General features: G+C 50.6%; 11 protein-coding genes across 11 annotated transcripts; 6 read left to right on the top strand and 5 right to left on the bottom strand.

Annotated features, from left to right (window-relative positions):
- Positions 1–946: 946 nt before the first annotated feature.
- On the top strand, positions 947–1,932 carry A1O9_07500 (uncharacterized protein; the record flags this gene model as incomplete). The annotated part of the gene is made up of 3 exons (XM_013403056.1): positions 947–1,400; positions 1,473–1,618; positions 1,711–1,932. The coding sequence occupies 3 exons, from the start codon at positions 947–949 to the stop codon at positions 1,930–1,932; spliced, it is 822 nt and encodes a 273-aa protein (XP_013258510.1).
- Positions 1,933–2,467: 535 nt separating this feature from the next.
- On the top strand, positions 2,468–4,027 carry A1O9_07499 (uncharacterized protein; the record flags this gene model as incomplete). The annotated part of the gene is made up of 3 exons (XM_013403055.1): positions 2,468–2,911; positions 2,988–3,233; positions 3,317–4,027. The coding sequence occupies 3 exons, from the start codon at positions 2,468–2,470 to the stop codon at positions 4,025–4,027; spliced, it is 1,401 nt and encodes a 466-aa protein (XP_013258509.1).
- A 420-nt stretch (positions 4,028–4,447) lies between these two features.
- On the bottom strand, positions 4,448–5,524 carry A1O9_07498 (alpha 1,6-mannosyltransferase; the record flags this gene model as incomplete). Its single annotated transcript, XM_013403054.1, has 1 exon — positions 4,448–5,524. The coding sequence occupies one exon, from the start codon at positions 5,522–5,524 to the stop codon at positions 4,448–4,450; it is 1,077 nt and encodes a 358-aa protein (XP_013258508.1).
- Positions 5,525–6,804: 1,280 nt separating this feature from the next.
- A1O9_07497 (uncharacterized protein) lies at positions 6,805–7,856 on the top strand (the record flags this gene model as incomplete). The annotated part of the gene is made up of 3 exons (XM_013403053.1): positions 6,805–7,033; positions 7,082–7,151; positions 7,202–7,856. The coding sequence occupies 3 exons, from the start codon at positions 6,805–6,807 to the stop codon at positions 7,854–7,856; spliced, it is 954 nt and encodes a 317-aa protein (XP_013258507.1).
- Positions 7,857–8,864: 1,008 nt separating this feature from the next.
- A1O9_07496 (uncharacterized protein) lies at positions 8,865–10,536 on the top strand (the record flags this gene model as incomplete). Its single annotated transcript, XM_013403052.1, has 2 exons — positions 8,865–8,954; positions 9,010–10,536. The coding sequence occupies 2 exons, from the start codon at positions 8,865–8,867 to the stop codon at positions 10,534–10,536; spliced, it is 1,617 nt and encodes a 538-aa protein (XP_013258506.1).
- Positions 10,537–11,275: 739 nt separating this feature from the next.
- On the bottom strand, positions 11,276–13,450 carry A1O9_07495 (salicylate hydroxylase; the record flags this gene model as incomplete). The annotated part of the gene is made up of 1 exon (XM_013403051.1): positions 11,276–13,450. The coding sequence occupies one exon, from the start codon at positions 13,448–13,450 to the stop codon at positions 11,276–11,278; it is 2,175 nt and encodes a 724-aa protein (XP_013258505.1).
- A 468-nt stretch (positions 13,451–13,918) lies between these two features.
- Positions 13,919–16,224, bottom strand: A1O9_07494 (uncharacterized protein; the record flags this gene model as incomplete). The annotated part of the gene is made up of 3 exons (XM_013403050.1): positions 13,919–15,026; positions 15,082–15,341; positions 15,397–16,224. The coding sequence occupies 3 exons, from the start codon at positions 16,222–16,224 to the stop codon at positions 13,919–13,921; spliced, it is 2,196 nt and encodes a 731-aa protein (XP_013258504.1).
- Positions 16,225–17,736: 1,512 nt separating this feature from the next.
- Positions 17,737–18,552, top strand: A1O9_07493 (uncharacterized protein; the record flags this gene model as incomplete). Its single annotated transcript, XM_013403049.1, has 1 exon — positions 17,737–18,552. The coding sequence occupies one exon, from the start codon at positions 17,737–17,739 to the stop codon at positions 18,550–18,552; it is 816 nt and encodes a 271-aa protein (XP_013258503.1).
- A 207-nt stretch (positions 18,553–18,759) lies between these two features.
- Positions 18,760–20,276, bottom strand: A1O9_07492 (uncharacterized protein; the record flags this gene model as incomplete). Its single annotated transcript, XM_013403048.1, has 2 exons — positions 18,760–19,833; positions 19,881–20,276. The coding sequence occupies 2 exons, from the start codon at positions 20,274–20,276 to the stop codon at positions 18,760–18,762; spliced, it is 1,470 nt and encodes a 489-aa protein (XP_013258502.1).
- Positions 20,277–20,695: 419 nt separating this feature from the next.
- On the top strand, positions 20,696–20,974 carry A1O9_07491 (uncharacterized protein; the record flags this gene model as incomplete). The annotated part of the gene is made up of 1 exon (XM_013403047.1): positions 20,696–20,974. A coding segment is annotated over one exon (279 nt), but the record flags the coding sequence as incomplete, so codon positions are not given.
- Positions 20,975–21,278: 304 nt separating this feature from the next.
- Positions 21,279–21,827, bottom strand: A1O9_07490 (uncharacterized protein; the record flags this gene model as incomplete). Its single annotated transcript, XM_013403046.1, has 1 exon — positions 21,279–21,827. One exon carries the CDS (start codon positions 21,825–21,827, stop codon positions 21,279–21,281), a length of 549 nt encoding a protein of 182 aa, XP_013258500.1.
- Between the last annotated feature and the right edge of the window lie 195 nt (positions 21,828–22,022).

Genomic DNA, 22,022 nt, shown 5'->3' with positions numbered 1-22,022 from the left:
CGTATCATGTCTTGATGTCGGGACAACCACTTCGGGCCGAGATGCTCGGTAAATGGCACAGTATTGGGTAGCAATGTCCATAGCATCTACTACATCTACACATCATCAGAGGTAAAACCAATAATCGAATTTCTTGAATTCTCTCATCGAAATTAACGGCTGTTCTCAAATGCAATGTACCTCTGATCTCTGCGCAAAATGACTGTGCAATTCCCTATACCAATCCCCGAGGGCAGCGAATTCGGATACGACAACATACCATTTGGGATCTTTAGTACTGGGTCAGGAAATGGCCAGAAGGTGAGATTGCCCATCTGATTTGATCTGGGGCTCCTTAAATCCATACAACTGGAAATCGCTTTGCAGAATATCAGATGATAACAGAGCCGCAAACGTGGATAGTCTGACCCGGGAGCTTGTACGGCAATCGGGGACTACGTGCTCGATCTGCACCTCGCAGAGCGGCACGGGATATTCAGCACGATTAATCTGACTAGGCTGATCGACAATATCTTCTCTCAGGTATGCATGTGGCTTCCGGCGAGACATAGGGAATCAAAGCATTTTTCGTTATTAGCTAACCGTTGGATCACCGAATAGTCGAACTTGAACGAGTTTGCGGCTCGCCCTGCAAGGGATCGCAGTCTTGTGAGGACGGGGATCATCGATGCGTTGAGGGATGAAGAGTCTCCGCTATTCAGAGATGCAGACCTCAATAGCCGTGCCTTTGTGCCTCGGAATCAGGTGCAGATGCATTTCCCTATGAAGACCGAGCACTACAGCGATTCATTTTGCTCGCTGATACATGCGGAAAACGTATGTTGACAGCTCCCCTTCACCCCGTCAGATACCGCGAAGAAAGAAAGCCAGTTGACGAACGAGGAATGTGCTGTAGGCTCTCGCACCACTGGGGATACCGCTGGTGCCTGCATGGTACGACTTTCCTATGGCGTACTACGGGCGGACGGGGGGACTGGCCGTGTCACCAACGGATGTCGTGCGTCCTCGCGGTATATATCCTGGTCACGAAGGAGAGCGGGCGCGGTTGCATCCCACCCGGAAGCTAGACTTCGAACTCGAGTTGGCGTTCTTCATCTCTGCACCGATCCCGCAGGGGACAATTGTGACTGCAAAGGACGCTGCAGAGCATATCTTTGGATTCGTGCTGCTGAACGATTGGTCCGCCCGGGACATCCAGAAGCATGAAATGGCGCCCCTTGGCGTCTTTCATTCCAAGTCTTTCCAGACTAGCATTTCGCCGTGGATAATCACGCTCGATGCCCTGAGAGGAAGCTCCGCAGGGCCTCCCAAGTCTAACCAGACGAAGATCGAGTCGCTTCTCGTCTGTGACGATCAGGACCATGGCGTGTTTGATCTAGAGCTCTCAGCAAAGGTCTCTCGTAAGTAGAAGTCTCGAATGGCGCTGCGCTGCGTTCGTTGTGGGAATAAGGATCTGACGGTGAGCATGATAGGAGGCGGAGCTGCAGCGGTTACGATCTGTGAGAGCAACGCTAAGCATGCCTACTGGTCGCCATATCAAATGCTTGCTTATCATTCACTGTCTGGCGTTGGCGTTTCCACCGGTGACCTTCTGGGCACCGGTACTCACTCAAGCCCGGTATGCATGCATTGCCCTCCTTAGCCTTGGCCTGGGCACGTAGTCTTGCTTTGGAAAAACTAACACATCGAGTAAAGCTTTCGGAAAGAAAGATCTCTCACGAATCTGCAACACCATCAACCGGTGGCTGCTTGGTTGAAGTCTTCGGCCTCGGTGAGACCCTTCCTGACGTTGGAGGACAGCCCATGGGTTGGCTGGAGGATGGCGATCGACTTACTATTGAAGCCTGGTTCAAGACCGCAGCCGGTGGCAGAGCGGGGTTTGGTCCTCTGACGGGCCTGGTCTGCCCCTCGTTGGTTGAGAGTGCGATATAGGATGGATCGTGAAGCCGAGGGCAAATAGAATTGTAGAAGAAAGAATGAAGTACCTATCTACGACGCTAAGCTTTTTGTTTGGATGCAATATATAGCATGCCCAGCCTCTGTGGTTCAGAACTGAACTGCTAGATCGCCCAAGCATGGTGTACTTGAGACCGACGTCCTAACAGATCCAACGCCACAACTATTGCCAAGTCTTTCAGCTGTACATCGCAACCTCGTGTTCACGGTGGAAAGCGAAAGTCTGGTCACGAAGGTCGTGTGATCTTCGCTTGACCCGACGGGCCAATCCTGTACTCGACATTGATGACCGCAGAAACCCCAATCTCGAGCATGTCCAAACTCAAACGCCCTTCCTAATAAGTACCAGACATCCATCTGAAATGATGAGAAGGCAATTCTTGATTTCAACGCGTGCGTGAGTCGCCCTTTCAGCATCAGGTTTGACTAGATAGCCGGTTCGTCAATTGGAGGCCTGTCCTCGACGTTGCTATTCAGCCAGTTAGTGGAGCTTTAGAGGCATGATCTAGATATGGAGAAAATACCAACGTTCCCAATTATCTGGAAGGGTGACGATCCCTCTTCCCCATACGAAGAGGCCCGCGTAGGCAGAATTTTCAATCAACGTCGACCCAGCAGGTATCCGCTGGCTGTTGTCCAAGCCCGCGAGCCGGCGCACGTCGCCGAGGCTGTCAAACTCGCGATCGATCGAAAATCCCGCGTCTCCGTCCGCTCCGGCGGCCATAGCTGGTCGGTGTCGAGCATCCGGGACAATGCAATCCTCGTGGATCTGGGAGACTATCACGAAATGACCCTGGACGAAACGACGGGTGTTGTGCAGGTGTCGCCTTCGACGACTTCAGCCGAATTGAATACTTTCTTGCACCCGAGGGGTCGCATGTTCGCCGGAGGGCATTGTCCTGACGTCGCGGTGGGTGGGTTCTTGCTGCTTGGTGGCGTGGGATGGAATGCTCGGGTGAGTGTGGTTCAGATCCCCGAAGGAAGCTGACCAATCGGGCCCGTATTATTGATTGACATTATGTGCTGCTTAGAATTGGGGCTGGGCTTGCGAACAAGTTGTTGCTCTGGATGTTGTCACAGCCGATGGTCGCATGCTGCGGGCCGATGTGCAAGAAAACACAGAACTCTACTGGGCTGCTCGAGGATGTGGCCCTGGTTTTCCGGGCGTCATCACAAGATTTCATCTTCAAACGCGGCCGTTGAAAAAGGTGATGCGATCGTCGCTGTATGCGTACCCGACTGCAAAGTATCGTTGCGCGTTTGAATGGGTTCTCAAGGTATGTAAGGTTGACCTTGCGAGAGGCAATTGTCATGGGCCTTCTCAATTCGTTCAAAGCTTCCTGACATATATGAGCTGTAGCTCACGCCGACATTTGACAAAGAGACGGAAATCGTCATGATCTCCACATACCCTCCTGGCGTGGACGAACAGCATATCATGGTCATGTTCATTACATTCCAAGACAGCGAAGACTCGGCCCAGCAGGCACTCCGACCAGCCGAAGACTCGTTCCCCGACGAGCCGGTGCTCCACTGGTTCTGCCAGGAGACCGACCTGGAGAAGGAGTACGCGGGCCAGGCGCACGCCAACCCCGCTGGACATCGCTACCACTGTGAGAATGCCTTCCTCCGCGACGGCGAAGATGTCGTCTCGGTCCTCGAGAAAGCCATGACCACGTCGCCGTCCAAGGAAACATACACATTTTGGTATCCATTTTACCCATGGAGTAAACGGCCTCTTCCGGACATGGCGCTGAGTCTCCAGGCGGATAACTATATCGCGATGTACACAATCTGCAAGGATGAGGCCAACGATGAGAATTGTCAGGCCTGGACGAGGGATATCATGGATGAGATGAAGAAGTACTCGGTCGGGTCTTACCTTGGAGACATGGATCTCCAGATCAGAACGACGAAGTTCTGGAGCGATGACCACGCCGCCAGGCTGATGGATATTCGACGGAGATGGGATCCGAATGGTGTGATTTGTGGCTATCTCGATGCCGGAGATCGATCTGGCGTGGCGGGTCTTGATAATGGATTGGATGGTAAGGCTCAAGTGTCACTTTAGCAGAGAGACCCATGTCATCAGACCTGGTCAAGTCAAGGCATTATCATCAACATTACTCTCTACTTAGCTTTCTGGTTAAGTACTTGACGGATGTTGCTTGACTCATTATTATCCGTCCACTGCAGCACCTGCATGCTAGGATTCAGGCAACTCCACGGCACATGACATGGCGCCAGCAACGCCCAACTAGATTATTGATCGTTAGAGGTCCATCCGAAGTTTATTGAATGGTAACAACTTACCTTTGCTGTGACTGCATCTGGTTAATCTGGTGACATATCGTTTGGTCCGTTGCAATCATCGGCTGTCAGGCTCCAGTGGCCGCAACAGACGTATTGTGTCCATCATGCCATGACTACTAGTTCCGAAACTAGCAGACGGAGTAGTGTTTCGATGTAGAGATAGTTCTGACGGATTCTCTTAAGGGCCACCTCGTTGATTTTCATGTGGGCGCCATGATCCTATTCTAGTGAGTTCTGCTTTATCTTTCCAAGTGCATTGCATACCTCTAAATGCATGTCGCACAAACGCCAACGGATGTTCGGTTCCTTCTGCCCCCATATGACCAATTGCAGGGCTGAAACTAGTGATGGGTAGGATGACGGTATCTCCCAGACGTTTAGGCTCACGTAAGTTGAAGAAATCCGAGTTTGTCACGTTGATGGAGCTGGTGTCGAAATAAACAGGATCGTTGAAATATGCAAACACAGCATCCGTCCACACGCCTGGTCCAGTGTGCTCCAGCACCACCTTGTCTGATTCAGCCTTGTTCAAACGCCCATCTTTCTTCATCTGATTTGTGATGTTCGTGATTCTTTCCACGACATTTATCAAGATGGGATGTCCTGGCTTCGACATGATGGTCCATTGACAAAATTGAATGCGGCGAGCGTACCACTGCGCCCAGTCATCTCGGTCGGGGTCAGCCTCGATTCCAATGACAATGCCAACGGTTGACTGATTGAACGCGGCTGGAACCCAATTGCGCACGCCTTGCAGTGCTTCTGTATCCACATCGGTGTAAACCCCACCTCTCGCGAGGAGCATGAGATAGCGGAAAAAGTCGGCCTTGAGGATAGGAAGGGGCAGGTCTTGATATGCTTGAACTATCTCCGGAATAGAAATGTACATCTTCTTTATGAGGTAAAAAGCCGCTTCGTCAGGGATCACGGTGTGGGAGAACTCTGGATTGAGCCCGTCCCATGAGTCCACGAGACGTTTCAGGTCTTGGTCAAAGTTTTCATCATCACGTGCGTGTTTCCAAGTCTGCCAGATATATTTAGGAAACCCAGCATCGATGTCGTACGAGAAATGATACTCTAATTTTCTTTGAAGAGACAAAGCTGACAGGTCTTTCAGCCCGAAGTCTGGGGGGGGATAGGGCGTAGGATTTTGACCATGAAATCGAGCGTTTGCTCCATGGTGAACGATGACTAGCAGAACAAGTAGGGCGCCAAATACGAAGATAATTTTCCGTGCAGTAAGTGGGAGGCTCATCTTGTTCTAACACACTCAGCAACGATATGGCCTGATTGCGGAATGATGAGAGGTGGTGGGCTAGCGACGGTCCTAAGGGCTTATCATGACGCGTGTCTGGGACTGACCTGTAGTTGTCAAGATCTTGTACGAGTATCCTTAATAGTGGCTTCTGCCGATGGCGTCTGTAGTTGGTGACGACTTGAAGTCAGTGACTGGAAACTGGAGTGACGACGACGTAAGAGAGTGATACGCGATGTGAAGGTCGCTCCTGCCTCGCCGTTGGGCGCGTTTCAGGTTCGCGAGACGCGTGCGGAAGGCAGCCGTGAGGCTGCAGAATTGGCAGGACCGTCTGGGTGCCGCCCACCGTTGACAGTCGGTCCTTCCTTCCCTGTTAATGCTTAATGCTTAATGCTTAATTCGTGATTCTCGAGTTTAAATCTTTCCACGCACACAGACACGGTTTCAAAGTGTGGTGCATACAAGTTCACAACCCAGTCCATCCTGAGAAATAATTCAGAGCACGGAGTACTACAGGTCTACTCCGTATCCTCCGTAGACTACTAGCAATAGTACCTCTCGGATGTTTCAGACTTGGCTCCTGCTTCACCAACCGTGGTCCTTCCGACTTGTAAACCGGACTGGCAATCGATAAGCAATCTGGGAGATCGCAACCCTTGTACAAATGTGGAACAGTGAGGCCAGCCTACGCCCCAGCCAACTCGGCCTGATCTCTCTTCTCCATGAAATCTTGTCCGACTTCGTCACCCTCTGTTGGGGTCCTTAGGGTCTCTGGCTCCACCTCCATCAATAGGCCGTTCCTTAATATAGCTTAGCTATTCCCAAGGATGTGTTTCACTCTTGGCTAGGCTCGCCTGGTCATACAACTGGTGAACCGTACCCTTGACCATGGCTCAAATCCTTGTCTTTTACGAGGGGAATTTGGCCTTTTGAGAGGGGTATAAGCTCCGGAGCAGGGTTGTACCGTTGCTACAAGCGACCTTCTAGTAAGGCTATCGCAGAATGCCTGCTTCAAAGATGGCCTAACTGAATGACCATGGCCACTGTTCGTCTGAACTCTACGGAGTCCATTTCAGCCACAGTTCAAAGCCCGTTGTGCTCAATGCGCAGTCAGAGGCTGCGTAAAGTCTGCCGGCCTTGATTCTGCGGCTCTGACTTTGAACGAAAATGAGAACTTTTCATCCTCGACTTTGTCCAACACGACTATTAGTTGATTCAACCTCTTGATTTCATACTGTTCTGCGTTTGCACCGCAAGCACCATAACGGCCCAGCAACACAATGGCATCCCTCTTCACCGAGACCATCACAGAGATGACAACACTGTTTACTCCACCAGCCGATTGCTCTCGCTCGTGGACTTATGAAGACGAATTTTACAATAGTGTTCCCGGTGGACTTCTTCTACAGAACCAAGATTCCCTCTCTCTTGACGAAACGTGCTTTCCTCCCTCCTTTAGCGGTAATGGGCGTGCGCCATCGTCAATTCAAGTGTATAACCCCGGAGCATGTGGGTACTTGTCATCAATCAACTAGATCCACCGACTGACTCTCGCAGGCCCTTTCGGATACGCAACCCCAGGCCTCTTCCAGAACAGTGGCCTCACAACTGCCATCTGCTGTCCTGAGTATGATTCCCCAAGTACTTGCTATCCTGTGAGGTCTAACTGTGCGCTAGGTCCTTCTCATATGGAAGCACCTACTCCAGTGTAAATTATTTCGGAACGACCTCAGTTTTGTTTATGGGCTGTATATCTGAGTTTGACGGCACAACAACCGTATCTGGCCGAGGGAATTCGACGATGATTGAAGTAGCAGGCACAGACTTGACGATGTGGGCTCAACCCATAACAGTCGAATACAGGCAAGAAGACCTTTCGATATTCGGCATAACGACAACGGCTACTGAACCGGCACAAACAACTTCTGGTGGAACAATATCAAACACAGCGAGCTTACCAGGTGCCGCAACAAACTCTTCCTCTCCCGCAAATACATCCCCTGCACCATCTCCAGATCCAAACACAGTTTCGACAGGTCTGTCAAGCGGTGCGAAGGCGGGCATAGGGATTACTGTCGGGGTTCTTGCCATCGCTGCGATTGCATTTGCCACCTTCCTTATTCTCAGGCGAAGAAAGCAAAGACTTGTCAAAGGTGTATATCCAGAAGGCCTGGCCATGACGGACTCAAAGTACCACCCTGTCATCCAAGATACAGAGACACAAGTTTGGGAAAGGCGGGAACTTGATACGGTAGAGACCGAAGTTCGCCCCCCCCAAAAGTACGATACCCGAAGAGCACAAAACCCTGGCCAGGTGAGCGAATTGGAATAAATGTAACAAAGCTATAAGGGATGACATGCTTGAACATGACGAGGACAACGACGGCAGCATTGGCCACATTTACACTTCATGGGGCAGGGGAAATAGTAACGTTCAAACCAGTTCACATGCAGCGTCTAGGGCAAAGTGGTCGATAACAGAGCGGCATTGTAAGCTCGAAGGAGCTGGCACCATCCATCCCGTTCTTCTTGCGCCCGCTCTCCACAGACTTTGGCCAGGTGTTCGACAGATTAGTTTCCACAGGAATCCCGAGCCTTGGCTTCCCTGGTCGGATACTTGTGATACACGGTCAGGACTCCGAGTCAGAAACGCCACATTGGAATTGAGCTCTTTTGATGCTTTGTGAGCCTCTTGGCTCAAACCTCGACACTCTGGCGCATCTGAAATGCCCAACGAGATGAAAAGAATCGAAGCAGAATCCTTGTACGTGTAATACGGTATATGGCTCTTGTGAGATATCCAACAGAGACTCTCGATTGATGCTCGGCAGTGGAGATTTTCCTGTTCCCAGGTCCACCCCAAGTTCTAAAATTCGGAACACCGTGCATATTTCAGATTGCTCGGCAGTTCACCCTGCATCAACGGAAAAAAACTAAAAACAGCTGAACTCGTGAAGGCACCAAAATCGGTAGTTTGAGGAAGTAGTGGGCTGGGAGCGGAAGTGCGAAGCTCTCCTCCACAGTCGGGCCCACTTCCCCGGTCCCCACTCCCTCAGAACTGAGGCAGACACGGCATTCCCAAGAAATTAGAAAAGAAATGCTTCCTCAAATCTAAATTGATTTGGTAGAAGCCTATATTCTGCTCTTTCGCATGCTGTGCCACACTTTGCCGTTGTTTGTCAACTTTGTACAAGTTGAGAGACCAAGAGAATCTACGAGGCGGAGACATCAACGCACACAGCACCACAGTTGCCCTCGTTGGAATTCCTCGCCCTCCACCCCCTTTAACTTTGACCCAGTTCCACTTTCACTAGAGGGCAATCTATTCTAGTTGGCTGTCATGGGAGGGATGGAGATCGAACACACACTTTCACGGGTCAACGAGGCCGATGTGGTTCATGTTCACCTGAAGACGTATGTCGTCCTTCTTGTACGTTACTGGCAGAATCCGCAGGTTTTTCCAATTCGACTAACACTGTTCATAGTCCATCAACTTCGCATACTTTGCTCAAATGGTGGCTCTTGTTGGGGCTGGCCTTCTCGCAAACTCCATCCAGACCTTTTTTGGTGGCGTAAATGCCAGCAGCTGGCTCAGCCAGGCCATAGCAATTTTTACAGTTGTCCTCAGTCCCATCATTTCGCAAATTGGCGATGTATTTGGACGCAAATGGCCTGTCACCTTCGCGCTATTATGTGGCTTTGCTGGTTCAATGACAGCCTCTCGCGCACAGTCAATGGGGACCGTCATCGCTGGCTTCTGTGTGATAGGGATATGTTTCGGAGCCCAGCCGCTGCTCCATGCTGTTGTGTCAGAAGTCTTACCACGAAAGCATCGGCCACAGGCTCAAGCTTCGGTCAATATCATAGCTGGTGTAGGTGGATTCGGTGGAATCTGCATGGGAGGTGCTCTGCTACGTAGTGGCAACCTTGAGAACTATCGCATATATCTGTATGTGGCTGCGACACTCTTTTTCATGGCCGCCTTGGGAGTTGGGCTTCTCTTCAACCCTCCGCCACGAGAGATGCAGATCACAATGACCACAAATGAGAAGCTGTATAGCCTTGACTGGATTGGGTACGCCCTGTTCACACCTGGCATAGTCTTGTTCTCTGTGGCACTCTCATGGTCTCGCAATCCATACCCCTGGTCCAATGCTCGCATCATTGCCACTTTTGTGGTCGGGGTGGTCTTCCTCCTCGGCTTTGCGGTTTACGAATGGCGGTTCAAGAAAGATGGGGTTCTCCACCACGACTTCTTCCACGACAAAAATTTTCTGTGGGCACTATTAACTATCTTCGTAGAGGGCCTCGTTTTCTTTACGGCAAACAACTTCTTCGCCTTCGAAATTAGCATCTTCACCCAGGAGGATCTTCTCATCGCGGGTTTACATTTTGGGATGGCTTTTGTTAGTGGGTGGTTATTTTCGTTCTTATCCAGCCTTTACTCGTCCAAGAGAAAGTCACTCCGGATGCCGATTGCTGTGGGCTTCATGTGCATTCTCATCTTCAACATATGTTTAGCGACCACCACCAGTTCCAATCCTGGCAGGGCTTTTTGGGCTTTTGGAATCATTTTCGGAGTGGGCCTTGGCATTGTACTGCCGCTTATCATGGTCGTTGCTCAACTGTGCACACCTCCTGCCTTGATCTCCACTGCATCCGCCCTAATCATTGCGGTCCGGTCTTTAGGAGGTACAGTGGGCCTGGCGATCAATACAGCAATCTTCAATAGCGCTCTATCCACAGAGATCCCTCGCAAAATTGCAGCTGCCGCTCTTCCTTTAGGTTTACCTCCTACTTCACTTGGCATGCTGATTGGAGGGATCACAGCTCATGATGAGCAGATTCTGGCACACGTCCCTGGCATAACACCAGAGATCACCGGTGCAGCCTCCCAAGCCTTGGTACAAGCATACAGTGTGGGATTCCGTAATTGTTGGATCGCAGCATCATGCTTCTCCGCAGTGGCTATCATCGGTATGCATCCACACCAATCCTGTTCTCATTCTTGATCAATCTCATAGACATGAACTTTTGGCTAACCCCCTTTTCTCAATAGTGAGTCTACTCATTCGTGACCCGAAAAGCGAGTTCAATGCGCATATCGATGCCCCTGCCGAGGTGGAAGTCGCCGAGAAGCAGGCAAGGCTTGAGGGTTTACATGACAAGGCTTCTCAGGATCCAAAAGCGAGGGCAACTGAGATTGAGTCCTGAGAATAATCTTTAGGACTATTTAGTTAGTTCACAGTCGAAATAAAGGAAGGACAAAATTTGAAATGTTGACTTTGGACAAGAAGGGACATAGTGCCAGGATTTCCTCCAAACTCATCATCGATACCATATTATTTCACCCCTCCACTTGTTAGTTGGGTCTTCCCTGAGCCATACAAGCTCTGGCAGGCGAGTCGTGTTAGCGGGAAATAATTGACATAATATGAGGTGTTATACGAATGATTGACCATCCTCGAAGTCAATATCAATCGCTAGACCTTGACATATAGCAAAGCGGCAATTTCGCTTTATTGTCTTGATTTTTACACGAATCGCTAACTAGTTTCTATCCTGCATTGGAGGTTTGCTGATGGTCCCAGCAATTACTTGATACCCACCAATATCAACTCCACGTCTGGGCTCTCCTATGCAGTCCAACGTCTCTAGAACAGATCCGACGGCACTGCACTAGGTAAACAGTTAATCCAACCACTCGTCATTCACTTATAACGCTATCTTCCCCTACTAAGTCTAACTGATCTATTCGATCCTAACCGCCGAAGCAACATCCGGCACTCCAGTGCCCTCGACAACCTTTGCCTCGACGATCTCGTAGACCGGAATCTCTGCAAGCCTAGCAATGATATGTTGCAGGGTCGGTAGAGCAGCCCAGTCCATAGGGTCAATGTCGAAGCTCGCAGCAGAAGCCATCCACGTCCTCTCGACACGAGGTTCAGGCTTCTCGTCTTTGAAGGACACGTACGCTGCGTACTCCTCGGCTGGTATCCCTTTGTGAGATCCCCCGACGGTCGGCATGTATCTGTGTACTAGAATGCCTTCGTCTCCGCCGCCGCCGACGTGGCCTCCTGACGTGGCAGCCTGGCCTGTTCCTTGGGGTTGCAATCCTGTGAGTCGAAAACGACCCCAGTTTGCGCCCTGCCAGCTGGTGTTGATGAAGTACGACGAGTCCTGCCGTCGGTGGACATCGACCGACGAGTAAAGCTTCGGCATACCCAGTTCTTCCCTCCCACTGACGATGGGGTCGGCCAGGTTCTCGAACAGGATCGGCATGTACGCTCCTTTCAACACCGTCCCGTCTTTTTTTGTATACTGCACGCCATGGATGTAAAGACCCATATGGTTATACCCCCCGCCGCCCAACCAATCCATCTTGTTCAGCGTTGTCTGGCTGAAACTCGCGTACGCCACGCTCCCAGGGATGGTAAAGCCCCATGCGCTCCTCCTCTCCTTCCCGTGCGGGAATAAGTTCTGAACCAGCGTCCGACTCGTCTTGAACTTGATGCTTGCCGTGACAAACGTGGAGTGATCGGCTTTCCGTACTGCTCCCCTCGAATCTTGTCGTGGACCAGGCATTGGGCCAAATGCAGTAGGTTGCCGCCAGTACACTTGTGGAGTTTTGCTCCACAGATGCATTCGGAGCAGCTGAGAAGAGTGGTCGACCTCATCGTGCCCGAAGTTGACGAACGTGAATTTCGCCATGTCGACCCTCTCGGTCCGCTCGTCGTCATCCTGGCCCACAATCCGGCTGAAGTGCTGGATCATGTGCGCTCGGTCGTACCGAGCCTGGTTGTAGAGCTGCAACCGCTCGGGGACTTCATCTCGTCGGGTCCCGAACGGTAGCATCACCGCAAGACTGGCTCCGTCCTCGATCGCCATGCCCGCACCCTGTCCTTGATGTGGCGTGAACGGATGTGCCGCGTCGCCGATCAACGCCAGTCTGCCCTCCACGAAACTCGGCAGTTTCTCCATATCTAACAGATTCCACACCTTTAGCGTCGACGGCTCGGCCATGCGCAACAGCGACTTGATACTGTCATCGAAACTGTCAAACACCTTCAACATACTCTCAACGGACGTTTCATTGTTCCAGTCTCCGCTGGCGTCCGTTTCCTTAGATGGATGGATGCACACGAAGTTCAACTCCTCGTTGTCGTTCGTCGGGTACATGACTACCCGCCTGTCGTTGCTGTACCACACGCTGAGCTCTCCTGGCCCTCTGACACATTGATTCGCAAGCGGATGTTCCCGCACCCCCTTTGCCGGGATAATGAATCTGAACGCCGACTTTCCAGAATCGAATACTTCCACATTTCCCCCACCGGGAATATACCGCCGCGCGATGGAATGTACACCATCCGCGCCCACGACCAGATCCGCGCTGAAAGTCTCCCCGCCCACTGTCACGACCGTGGCGCTCGCAGCATCGAACTTTTCAACTTTCGTCGCGAGCACCAGTCTCACAGGAATACCGTCCCCATCCTCAGCAACAGCAAGCTTCTTCAAGGCATCATGCAGCCGCACGCGATGAGCTAGCAGCCAGGGATGCTGGAAGAGGTGTGCCGCATGGGGCAGGGCCCTGACGTGCTCGCCAGTGTGCTTCCACTCATTGAACTTGAGGCTCAGGTTCGCCCCGAAGGATTCAGCGTAGATGCCGTTACGGCGAAGCAGGCCGTTCGAGTTGGGCGCAAGATGCACCGCAGCGCCTAGCTCCTGGTTGAAACTCGATCGCTCAAGGATCGTCACCCGGTGTCCTGCTCGTCGTAGAGAGATCGCAGCGAAGAGGCCACCGATACCTGCTCCGCTTATCACTATGTTCAGTGGTTTCGCCTCAGAACAGTCATTGTTGATCGGTCCTCCGGTGCCGTTGGTAGTCCCGTTGGGATCAGCGTTGTGCTCGAGGCTGCCACCCGCCATGTTAAAAAATCTTGTAAGTTGTTGGTGTTTACAGGCTGGAGGTCTGACTTGACCAAGAAAAGCACATGAATGTTCGAGTGATAACCTCAACCTCGTCGTTGTCAGAAGGCTATTATGATTTTGAGTACATGTGACCTGAATATGCTCGGTCGTCCCACTCTCGGGACTCTGTGCTGCCTACGGGAAGTGTGGGGGAATCCCCTCCTCTACACTCGGAGTCTGAACCATGGCAAACCGTTGACGCTTCGTATTCTCTTTTCTTGATCTGTCAATACGGATCGTTCCGATATGTATGCCTCTGTCGACTGGCTCCGGCAGCCTCCAGCTGGAAAGTAGTTGTTAAAAGCACCTGCAGCGAAGCTATGCTTTATTAGAAGAACATGTGGACCAGGTGAGGAAAGCGGAGCGAGTTTCAAGAAACCACGAGGCTATGATACACTAATGCTTGTCCATGGTACCTGGGAGAAACTACTTAGATGCTGGCCTTTTGGGACGCCGGCCATTTCCCTGCATCAGCTCATGCGCTGCCTTACCCAGATCGCGCATGAGCTGGCTCAAGTTGTCAACCAGGGGCATGGAAGTTCCATCTCCTCCGACACCCGTACTACGTTGCAGCAATTCAATGCACACGTCCATAACCGCTTTTGCATTAGAAAGAGGGACTGCTTCGCTCGATTCGGCGTAGTTTTGATGGCTGAATCGTTCAATGACAGGTTTTCCACGGTTCAAGGCAATAAACCTCTGTACACCGGGTCCATCGGGGCCATCTAACCACACTATTTCACTGTCTTCGAATGCTGAATTCGATCCCAAAGCCGGTTGGAGGTCGGTGTGAGGCCTTTGGCGATTGGAGGATGAGTCCAAAAGCACGGCATATGTCCAAAAGGTCATGCCCGCGTGATATACACATACAGCATTGAAATCCTGCATCGCCTTGGATGAGCATCTGCCAGCAGCTCCTAGAACTTGACCAGCATACCAGACTGCTTTGCGAGCATCTTTCGTGAAGACCCACTGTCGCAAGCCTGGTAGTACTCGACGTGCCTCCTCTTCACCTTCTTTACCGGCAAATAGCTGGACTTGTTCAAATGAGACATGTAGGCTCAACACTACACGCTCCAACACCAGTGCCATCTGTGGTCGGAATTGAGCGCCCCAATCTGAGAAGATGAAGCGTAGTTGTTCTAGAAGTTGAGATATACTGTTGTCCCACGGGTTGGGTGCCAAAAGACCTTCGCTCGAGCTTGGGCCTCGAATGAGCGAATTCAATTGCAAGTGGTTCCAAACTGCTCCCCAAACACTGTGCACGATAACCATGGCCGACAGGGTGATGTCCAAGCCGCGGTTGTTTCGTACCTCACTGACTTGGGAGACACCTTGTGCAATGGAAATACTTTTATCCTGTAAGGAGTCCTCAAGTTGAACATATTCATATCTCCATTGACTTGCGTTTCTTGCTGTCCATAGTTTTCGAGATGTAGGCAATTCGAGCGTCATCTCAGAGGCACAGAGAAGCGGCGGCACTTGCTGAGCCATGGAAGTCTGTGCGTCTCGGATCAAGAGGTGAGCAGCAAGGCTATTATAATCACTTAGATATACGACTTCAGCGAAGCCAAATTGGGAGCACCTACCGTTTGTACGACTCTCGCTGGACCCATTCCCGCCATTTGAATTCTAGCGCTTCATCTGTATCGTCAAATGTTGGTGGTGTAAAATTCGCCTTCATTCGAGAAAAGCGACCAGCGCGTCGCAGCATCGTGATCGGGGGTAGGGCAAAGCTCTCCGCGATTTCCATTTTCCTCTTGTCACCACTCCAAAACCCAATGTGTATGCCAAGAACAAGTCCTTGTATCATTGAAAGATCGCGGGTATATTGGTTGTTGCTTTCGAGCTATCTGAGGTTAGTAAGCACAATCCAGCCTCGCTCAATTCAAGTGGATTCAGACCTTTGTTGCAAACGCCGTTCTCGAAGACTCCTGAAGTGCATATCCCAAACGTCTAATTGGCATCACGGAGCTAAGAACAGCACCAGCGGCAATGATAATCATGAGGAGCTCCAGGTTCGCGTCAATAATAAGTGACGGCACGTGTATCCAGGAATCAATTGCCATGAACTGGACACCCAGGCTAAAATGCATGAGTCGATCCAGCAAGTCTGCGCTCGGGAAAGCCGTAACTACAAGCTGGTGTACCGCTTGATCACAAGTGCCAAGGATGAGAGCTAAAAGTCTGTCGCGGAGGGACTGTTCAATGTGCTGGCCCGGAAGCAACGTTTCTGCAAGATTTCTCGTCTCTGGACTATCGAAATTGATAGATGGCAGAGACAAGTCGAGTTGATCTGCGCCACCACGATCCTTTTTCGTAGGTACCCATCGCCATATAGATCGCAAAAATGCAGCATTCCTCGCCCCGAAGCTTTCGCCTAATACGGGAGTCTTCGTCCCGGATGGTGGAGCTGGTAGATTGAATGAGACGTTGTTGATACTCTGAAGAGGTCCTGTATAGTTCCCCTCCAGCATCGCTTCGAAGTCAGTCATATCAGCCCAGGATGTACCAAAATCCAAATAGTCTCGCTGCAGACGTGTTTGATTTGCCGTATCGCCAGCTCCCTGATCTTGACTGGGGATTGGTGCTAATGGTAGCATGATATCGCTCAGGAAGTCTGCTAGAGAGGACTCAGCGAACATATCGGCGATCATTGGATCTGGAGAAAATGGCCGTAGTGCTTCCTCAGAGATACCGTCCGAACGAAGCAAGTCAGCAGGTTGACCCATGTTGCTAGTTCTCAGGTATGGGTCTGTCACTGAGCAAGCTGGATCGGTAGTCTGGCCCTCGAAGGAAAGCATTGGTGAGAGTTCAGAAGTCTGCCCTATCCCATAGAAGCCCCCTGATTGATTGTGGCCAGTAACTGTACTCATCATTCGTGGTCCGGCCGAGCCCCTTGCCGTCGATTGGCCTTCACACTGTTAGTAGACTGTGACAGGTTTGGCTCCACAACATACTTGGTGTAGATATAGATACCCGTTCATGATCAGTCTCTGGGAGAGTAGGTTCGTTGCGATTGTAGACACAATCGATGTTTCTCTGTCTGCAACGTGCACAAGGCTTCTCATCTTCGCATCTGAGCTTAGCAGCAGCACACGTGCGACATGCCTGCCCTGTACGATGACGAGGTAGATAACTGGCCTTCTGTCTCTTGGCGACCTTTGGATCATGACTGGTTTGGTGGCGTTTGAGAGCATCACTAGTAGGAAGTTTAGCACTGATTGTGCCACATATGACATCACAGTAGCAGACACCTACACACGGGCAAAGGCCTTGTTGCAGGTAGGACAGGCGAAAGGCTTTGAATGGGAGTCTATAGTGAATCAGCGCATGGATCAAAGCGTACAAAAGAAAGCATATTGGGTGGTGGAGGCAAAGGCATTTCTGATGCCTCAGGGTTTGGTGATGCAGGCGGAAGACACCAACTCAAATGCAGGCCACCCTATCGGACAAGGTCCACAGGTGACAATGCATTCGGAGGCAGGTGTCGTTTTAGTTTAGAGAGAATGAATACCTACGGGAACGAAGGTGGCGCTCCAGATGGTCAATCCTTGAGTACGATCTTCCACATATGGCACAGGTTGGCGGTCCAGATGGAGAATGGGGCTCCGAATGCGAAGCGTCTGGTAACGGCTGGTCTCTCATAGCGTGATACTGTGCACAAAATGCACGCCCATCAAAGGGATCGATATGTTGCTCCCGAGGGAAGTTGAGAGGAGGTCGGTTCTAAGGAGGGGGGATAAGTCGAAATCCACCGCCATTCGGAAATGGGGTAATGATAAAGTTTCCCCCACAATCCCTTGCTCGGCTCTCCCCCACATTCGGCTCCACACTCTAGGTCTCGTCCCTGAAAGGATGGCTGTGAGATAACCCCTGCCTTCTTCGTCCGATTTCGCAGCTGGCGTGTCCTTCGGGACAGGGATCTGTTCGGGATTTTTACCATGGGGTTCGGCACATAGACTCTATTGAACTAACTGCACGGGGAGCTGCGACGCTTTCAGCATTGCACCACGAGGGACTTGAACTACTTCATTTTGACATTGGCAACGACTGAAGGCCCCATTATAGCCTATCATAAACTAACGAGACGCTCGTCTCACTCGCAGACCTAAACTCAGGTTGACGTGTTCAAGACACAACTCCTCGTATTATTTCAAGCTCGAAAAGGCTACAAAATGACCACCAAGCATGGCGGTACTCCAGCCCTTACGCCTGTCCATTGGTTCTCCCATGGTTCAACTATGATGCTGGGGGAGGAGAGCGAGTCAGCAACGTACTGGAAGAAAGCAGGAGACGAGGCCCTCGCAAATGGCATCAAAGGCGTCGTCATGATGGGTGCCCACTGGGCCGGGGTGAACGACAAAATAATGGTTGCCACAAATCCCAAGCCCAACAAGTCACCGGTTGCATATGTACATCCTTCCAAATATGCGGACTATGAATTGAACCCCGATATACTGACGGCAAAGCGATGCCTGGACATGTTACTGGATGCGGGATTTGACGCTGAAGAAGACACCAAATTCGACTGGATCCACGATACATACCTGGTTCTCATCCGAATGTTTCCCAACGGCTGTCCTCCTACCGTTCTAATCTCTATGAATGCTCGATACGACCCTCACTTTCATGTTAGAGTCGGTGCTACACTGCGCCCGTTACGCAAAGAAGGCTATTTGGTTATCGGCTCTGGCGGAGCAGTTCACAATCTTTACCGCAACGTGTGGGCACCCATGCTCCAATATCGCAACAACTTTGCTCAGGAAACGCCGCCCGAGGCGTGGGCGCTAGAATTTCGCCAGTCAGTCGAAGATATCATCTGTCAGTCATCAGGACCAAAGCTCCGGAGAGGTTTGACGAGATTAATGAAGCATCCACAATATCGAGAGGCACATGCAACTGACGATCATTATATGGCCGGGTTGTTTGCAGCTGGGGCAGCTGGTGACCCAGAGGATGAAGGCGTTTATGGGAAGCTGTGCGCTGAGACTTGGGAATTGACCAATATGTGTAATTCACAGTTCACAATTGGTACCTACCTGAGATCTAAAGCTTGAACATATGAATTTAACAGTATTTATATCCAGAGCGTGGTTTAAATGCGTGACCTTCCTGTATCTTTAATACATTGTTTAATGTACAGATAACGATTCTGATTAGACATCACACTCATTTACTTTCATAGATGATGATTAAATCTATTCCTTAGAATCTAGACCCGCATGAGTTAAAGAGTAACGCGGCGGCAATCATATTCGCTTGCCTTATCTGAACCTCCACCTTTTTGCCAACGGAATCCCTTGTCTTACCAGAATAGTCACTGTACTCACGATCGTCACAAGGGCGATGGATGCTCCCACAAGCAGACCCTGTTCGAAATGTCCAATGGCATGACCAGCAGGCTGGTTCATCTGGACCCTGATTGCCTGGGCTTGCTTTCGCAGCTTGGACGCCTCAACTTCATTATTGCTCTCAATTATCACCGTCAGCTGTTCTTCTCGCTTTCCAAAATGGATGTATTGCGGTTTCGCCAACGAGAACATTTCTTTCCTATAAGGCTTCCCCAGTTGCGTTGCAAATCCAATAGGTGTCAGTGGGGCAACGATGAGCTCCACAGGAATCTCATTCACGCAGGTCAGATGGCAGTGAACGAATTGAGAAACATATTTAGCCACTTCTGGGGTACCAAATATGTGCAGAGCAGAAAGTGGCTCGTCATTAGAGGTCTCATTGGCCAAATCCATCGCATCGTCGAGACTGGTGACTGGGTGGATAATAAGGAGTGGCTCATTGACATGCTTTTTTAGCAGAGACGAGGACCTGTCATTAACGCGCACAACGACACCTCGTGACCCAGACAGAATGGTTTCTGCGCCGGCCTTATCCAACTCGTTGGCAGATGCTCGAATTGCGCGGGACTTCGCTGCCAAGGAGCCATCGAGCGTTCCATTTCCTTCGATTTGGGATGTAAAATACTTGCCGGTATTCTCGGCAACTGCACTGCAAAACTCCTTGATGCGAAATTCATTGACAAGAACAAGATGGGGCGCTAAGGGCGATTTTCCTTCAAAAGTAAATCGAGCCCGAATAATGGCCTTAGCAGACGTCTGCATATCTGCGTAGCGATCTACAATCGCGACGGATCTTGTGTTCGGAACAGTGAGGACTTCTTGCGAAGGAGAGATGCTAATGTCTGCCGATGCATGCAGACGGATGGCCTTCCGGGATAGCTTTGCTTGATCGACGGTCTGTTCAACGATGGCAAAAGTATCACGATCAAGGCCATTTGACAACGTCTTCCTTAGGACTTCAGATGTTGTCGAGAGCGTTTTCGGTAACTGAAGTCATTTGAGCAGGAGCGATGGACAATTTTCAGGTTACATACCTTCAGAACAACACAGTTTCCAGCAGCAATGGCAGTTGTCACTGCCGTGACACAAGAGTAGACAAGATTATAGCTTGCTGGCTCAATATAGACAATTCCATAGGCGCACCTATTATCAGGTGTGTTTTCGGACTTTGCGAGCCTATATTCAGCCGCTAATGCTTGGTCGAAGTCGCTTTCAGAAAAGGAATTCACGATGCTCTCAAGAGCAAGCGTGTACTGGATTTCGATCTCCGAGTTCGTTTGGCTGCTATCTGTCTTCATGGCGGTCCGAATATCAGGGCCGTCTTTCACGAAGATCTCGTGCAGTGTGTTGAGTTGTCGTTGAATGAAACGCTGGCTTCGTGCTTGACCCTCCACTGCTGCTGCAAGTACGCGATCGAGTGAGCCCGCCATGCTTGCAAACTTGATTTTACGCAAGGAGGTTTCGAATCTCAACAAAAGGGCAAGTAGTTTCCGGTCTAGCCTATCATCAAGTATAAAACGTAACAACGCCAAGGGTATAACCACTTGCAAGTTTGGCCTTACAAGCCGGCAAAGCCACGATTGTTGGTACAGTATGTACGATCAAAGTTGCGGCTTCGAACCTGGCCATTGGCAATTGCAAAATGTGGTAGAGCTACCCAATCTCCATTCAATCCGGACGTCAATGTTGTTCCCGAGAGGGGAGCAAGCCTTCCGGATATGTTGAGGCTAAACCGCCGATGCATGTGGGGCCGAGTGTGGTGTGCTCAGCCTTGCTTTAATGTCATCACAAATGTTCTTACAACCAGCCTTCCTTATCGTCGAAATTAAAACTATAATTTTCATCTGCAATGTCTGTAACCACAACCACGAATCCTGCATCAGCGACAGTGCTGCAAGCACTCACTGATTACGATCTTCACCACAGCGGTGCCCCAGAGAGATCAGGAACGCCAAGTCCTCCCAACCAACAAACGTCCCCAAATGCCGAAACACCTGAAAATTGGGATACGGAGCATCGTCGAGTCCCCCCCTATAGACCTATTGATAGGAGTCTTTTGGGCCCCGAGAGACCGGACGGGGCGAATCATATCGAGGCGACTTTTGTTCACTTGATGTTGCACGGGGTCGGAATAGTGTCGGTGAGATCTTGGGACTTAGAAATTCAGTAAATTGTTTGCTTACATCTCCGAAGTCTATCGACCATGTATGGCGAGCTACGGGAGGGAAGATTAATGATAAAATATTCCGATATAAGGTTGGAGGCGAGTGGTGACTGAATCAAAAATCTTGAGAGTTTTGGAGTAGCCCAGGTCATTGAACCACATTGAATTCAATGCAACCGGTGATTCCTATGGACTGGGCCTATGCCTATGTTTCGGCAATCATATTTCTAGAGGCAATAGTATGTTGAAGTCTCGAACTGAACAGTGATTAAGTCCCGGATGGCTTTACGTCTTGCATCCCTCCATAATCCTCCCTTAGTTGACACCCGCCGGTTAAGATAGGTTTTGCCTCCTGCAGTACATACATCATTCTCGCCCATTGGTCGTTGCTTGCATTCCTCCACTCATGGTTGGTGCCTCTCTGGATAGCGCAATCGCCTCTATTCATTCTCCTGACCTCGCCCGAATCAAGGACAAGATCGACAACCCCTTCAAGCACCACACCAAAGTCGAGGCTTACAGTCCGGTGCATCTCTGATACATGGCCCGGAGGGACGTCCACGTATCTCAGGACAGAGCCTCCAGGAATCATGATACCTGGAGGACTTTGTTGGTGGGCTTTGTAATTCTTGATATCCACTCCGTCTCCTAAGTCAACAGGGGTTTGGGTGGTTGTATATCCCAGTCCAAATCTGACGGTATCGTGCCGGTCATTCCAAGGCAGAACTTCTTCAATGTCTTTGTTAAAAATCGCCTCGCCCTTCTTATTATGGTCCGTCACAAACCGGTGGATTACGGGAAGCCCATTCTTGTCCATCGTGGCCAGAGCTCAAAGCCTCAACCCCTTTGCGCGATTCTTCAATAGCCAAAAGGAACTGTGAACTTTGTAGATTAATTTTGATTGATCCTCTTCGCAAAAATGAAGATAAGTTTTCGTATTATCAGTTTATTATGTCTTGACCTCATGTTTGTGCGAGAGCTCATGCGAGCCCGGGGGGCAACTCCCGAGCCA

This window comes from Exophiala aquamarina, assembly GCF_000709125.1.
Source record: "Exophiala aquamarina CBS 119918 chromosome Unknown aczIA-supercont1.6, whole genome shotgun sequence".
Classification (NCBI taxonomy): Eukaryota; Fungi; Ascomycota; class Eurotiomycetes; order Chaetothyriales; family Herpotrichiellaceae; genus Exophiala; species Exophiala aquamarina.
The sequence above is the reverse complement of the archived record's forward strand: the minus strand, read 5'-3'. Positions and strand labels throughout refer to the sequence as shown.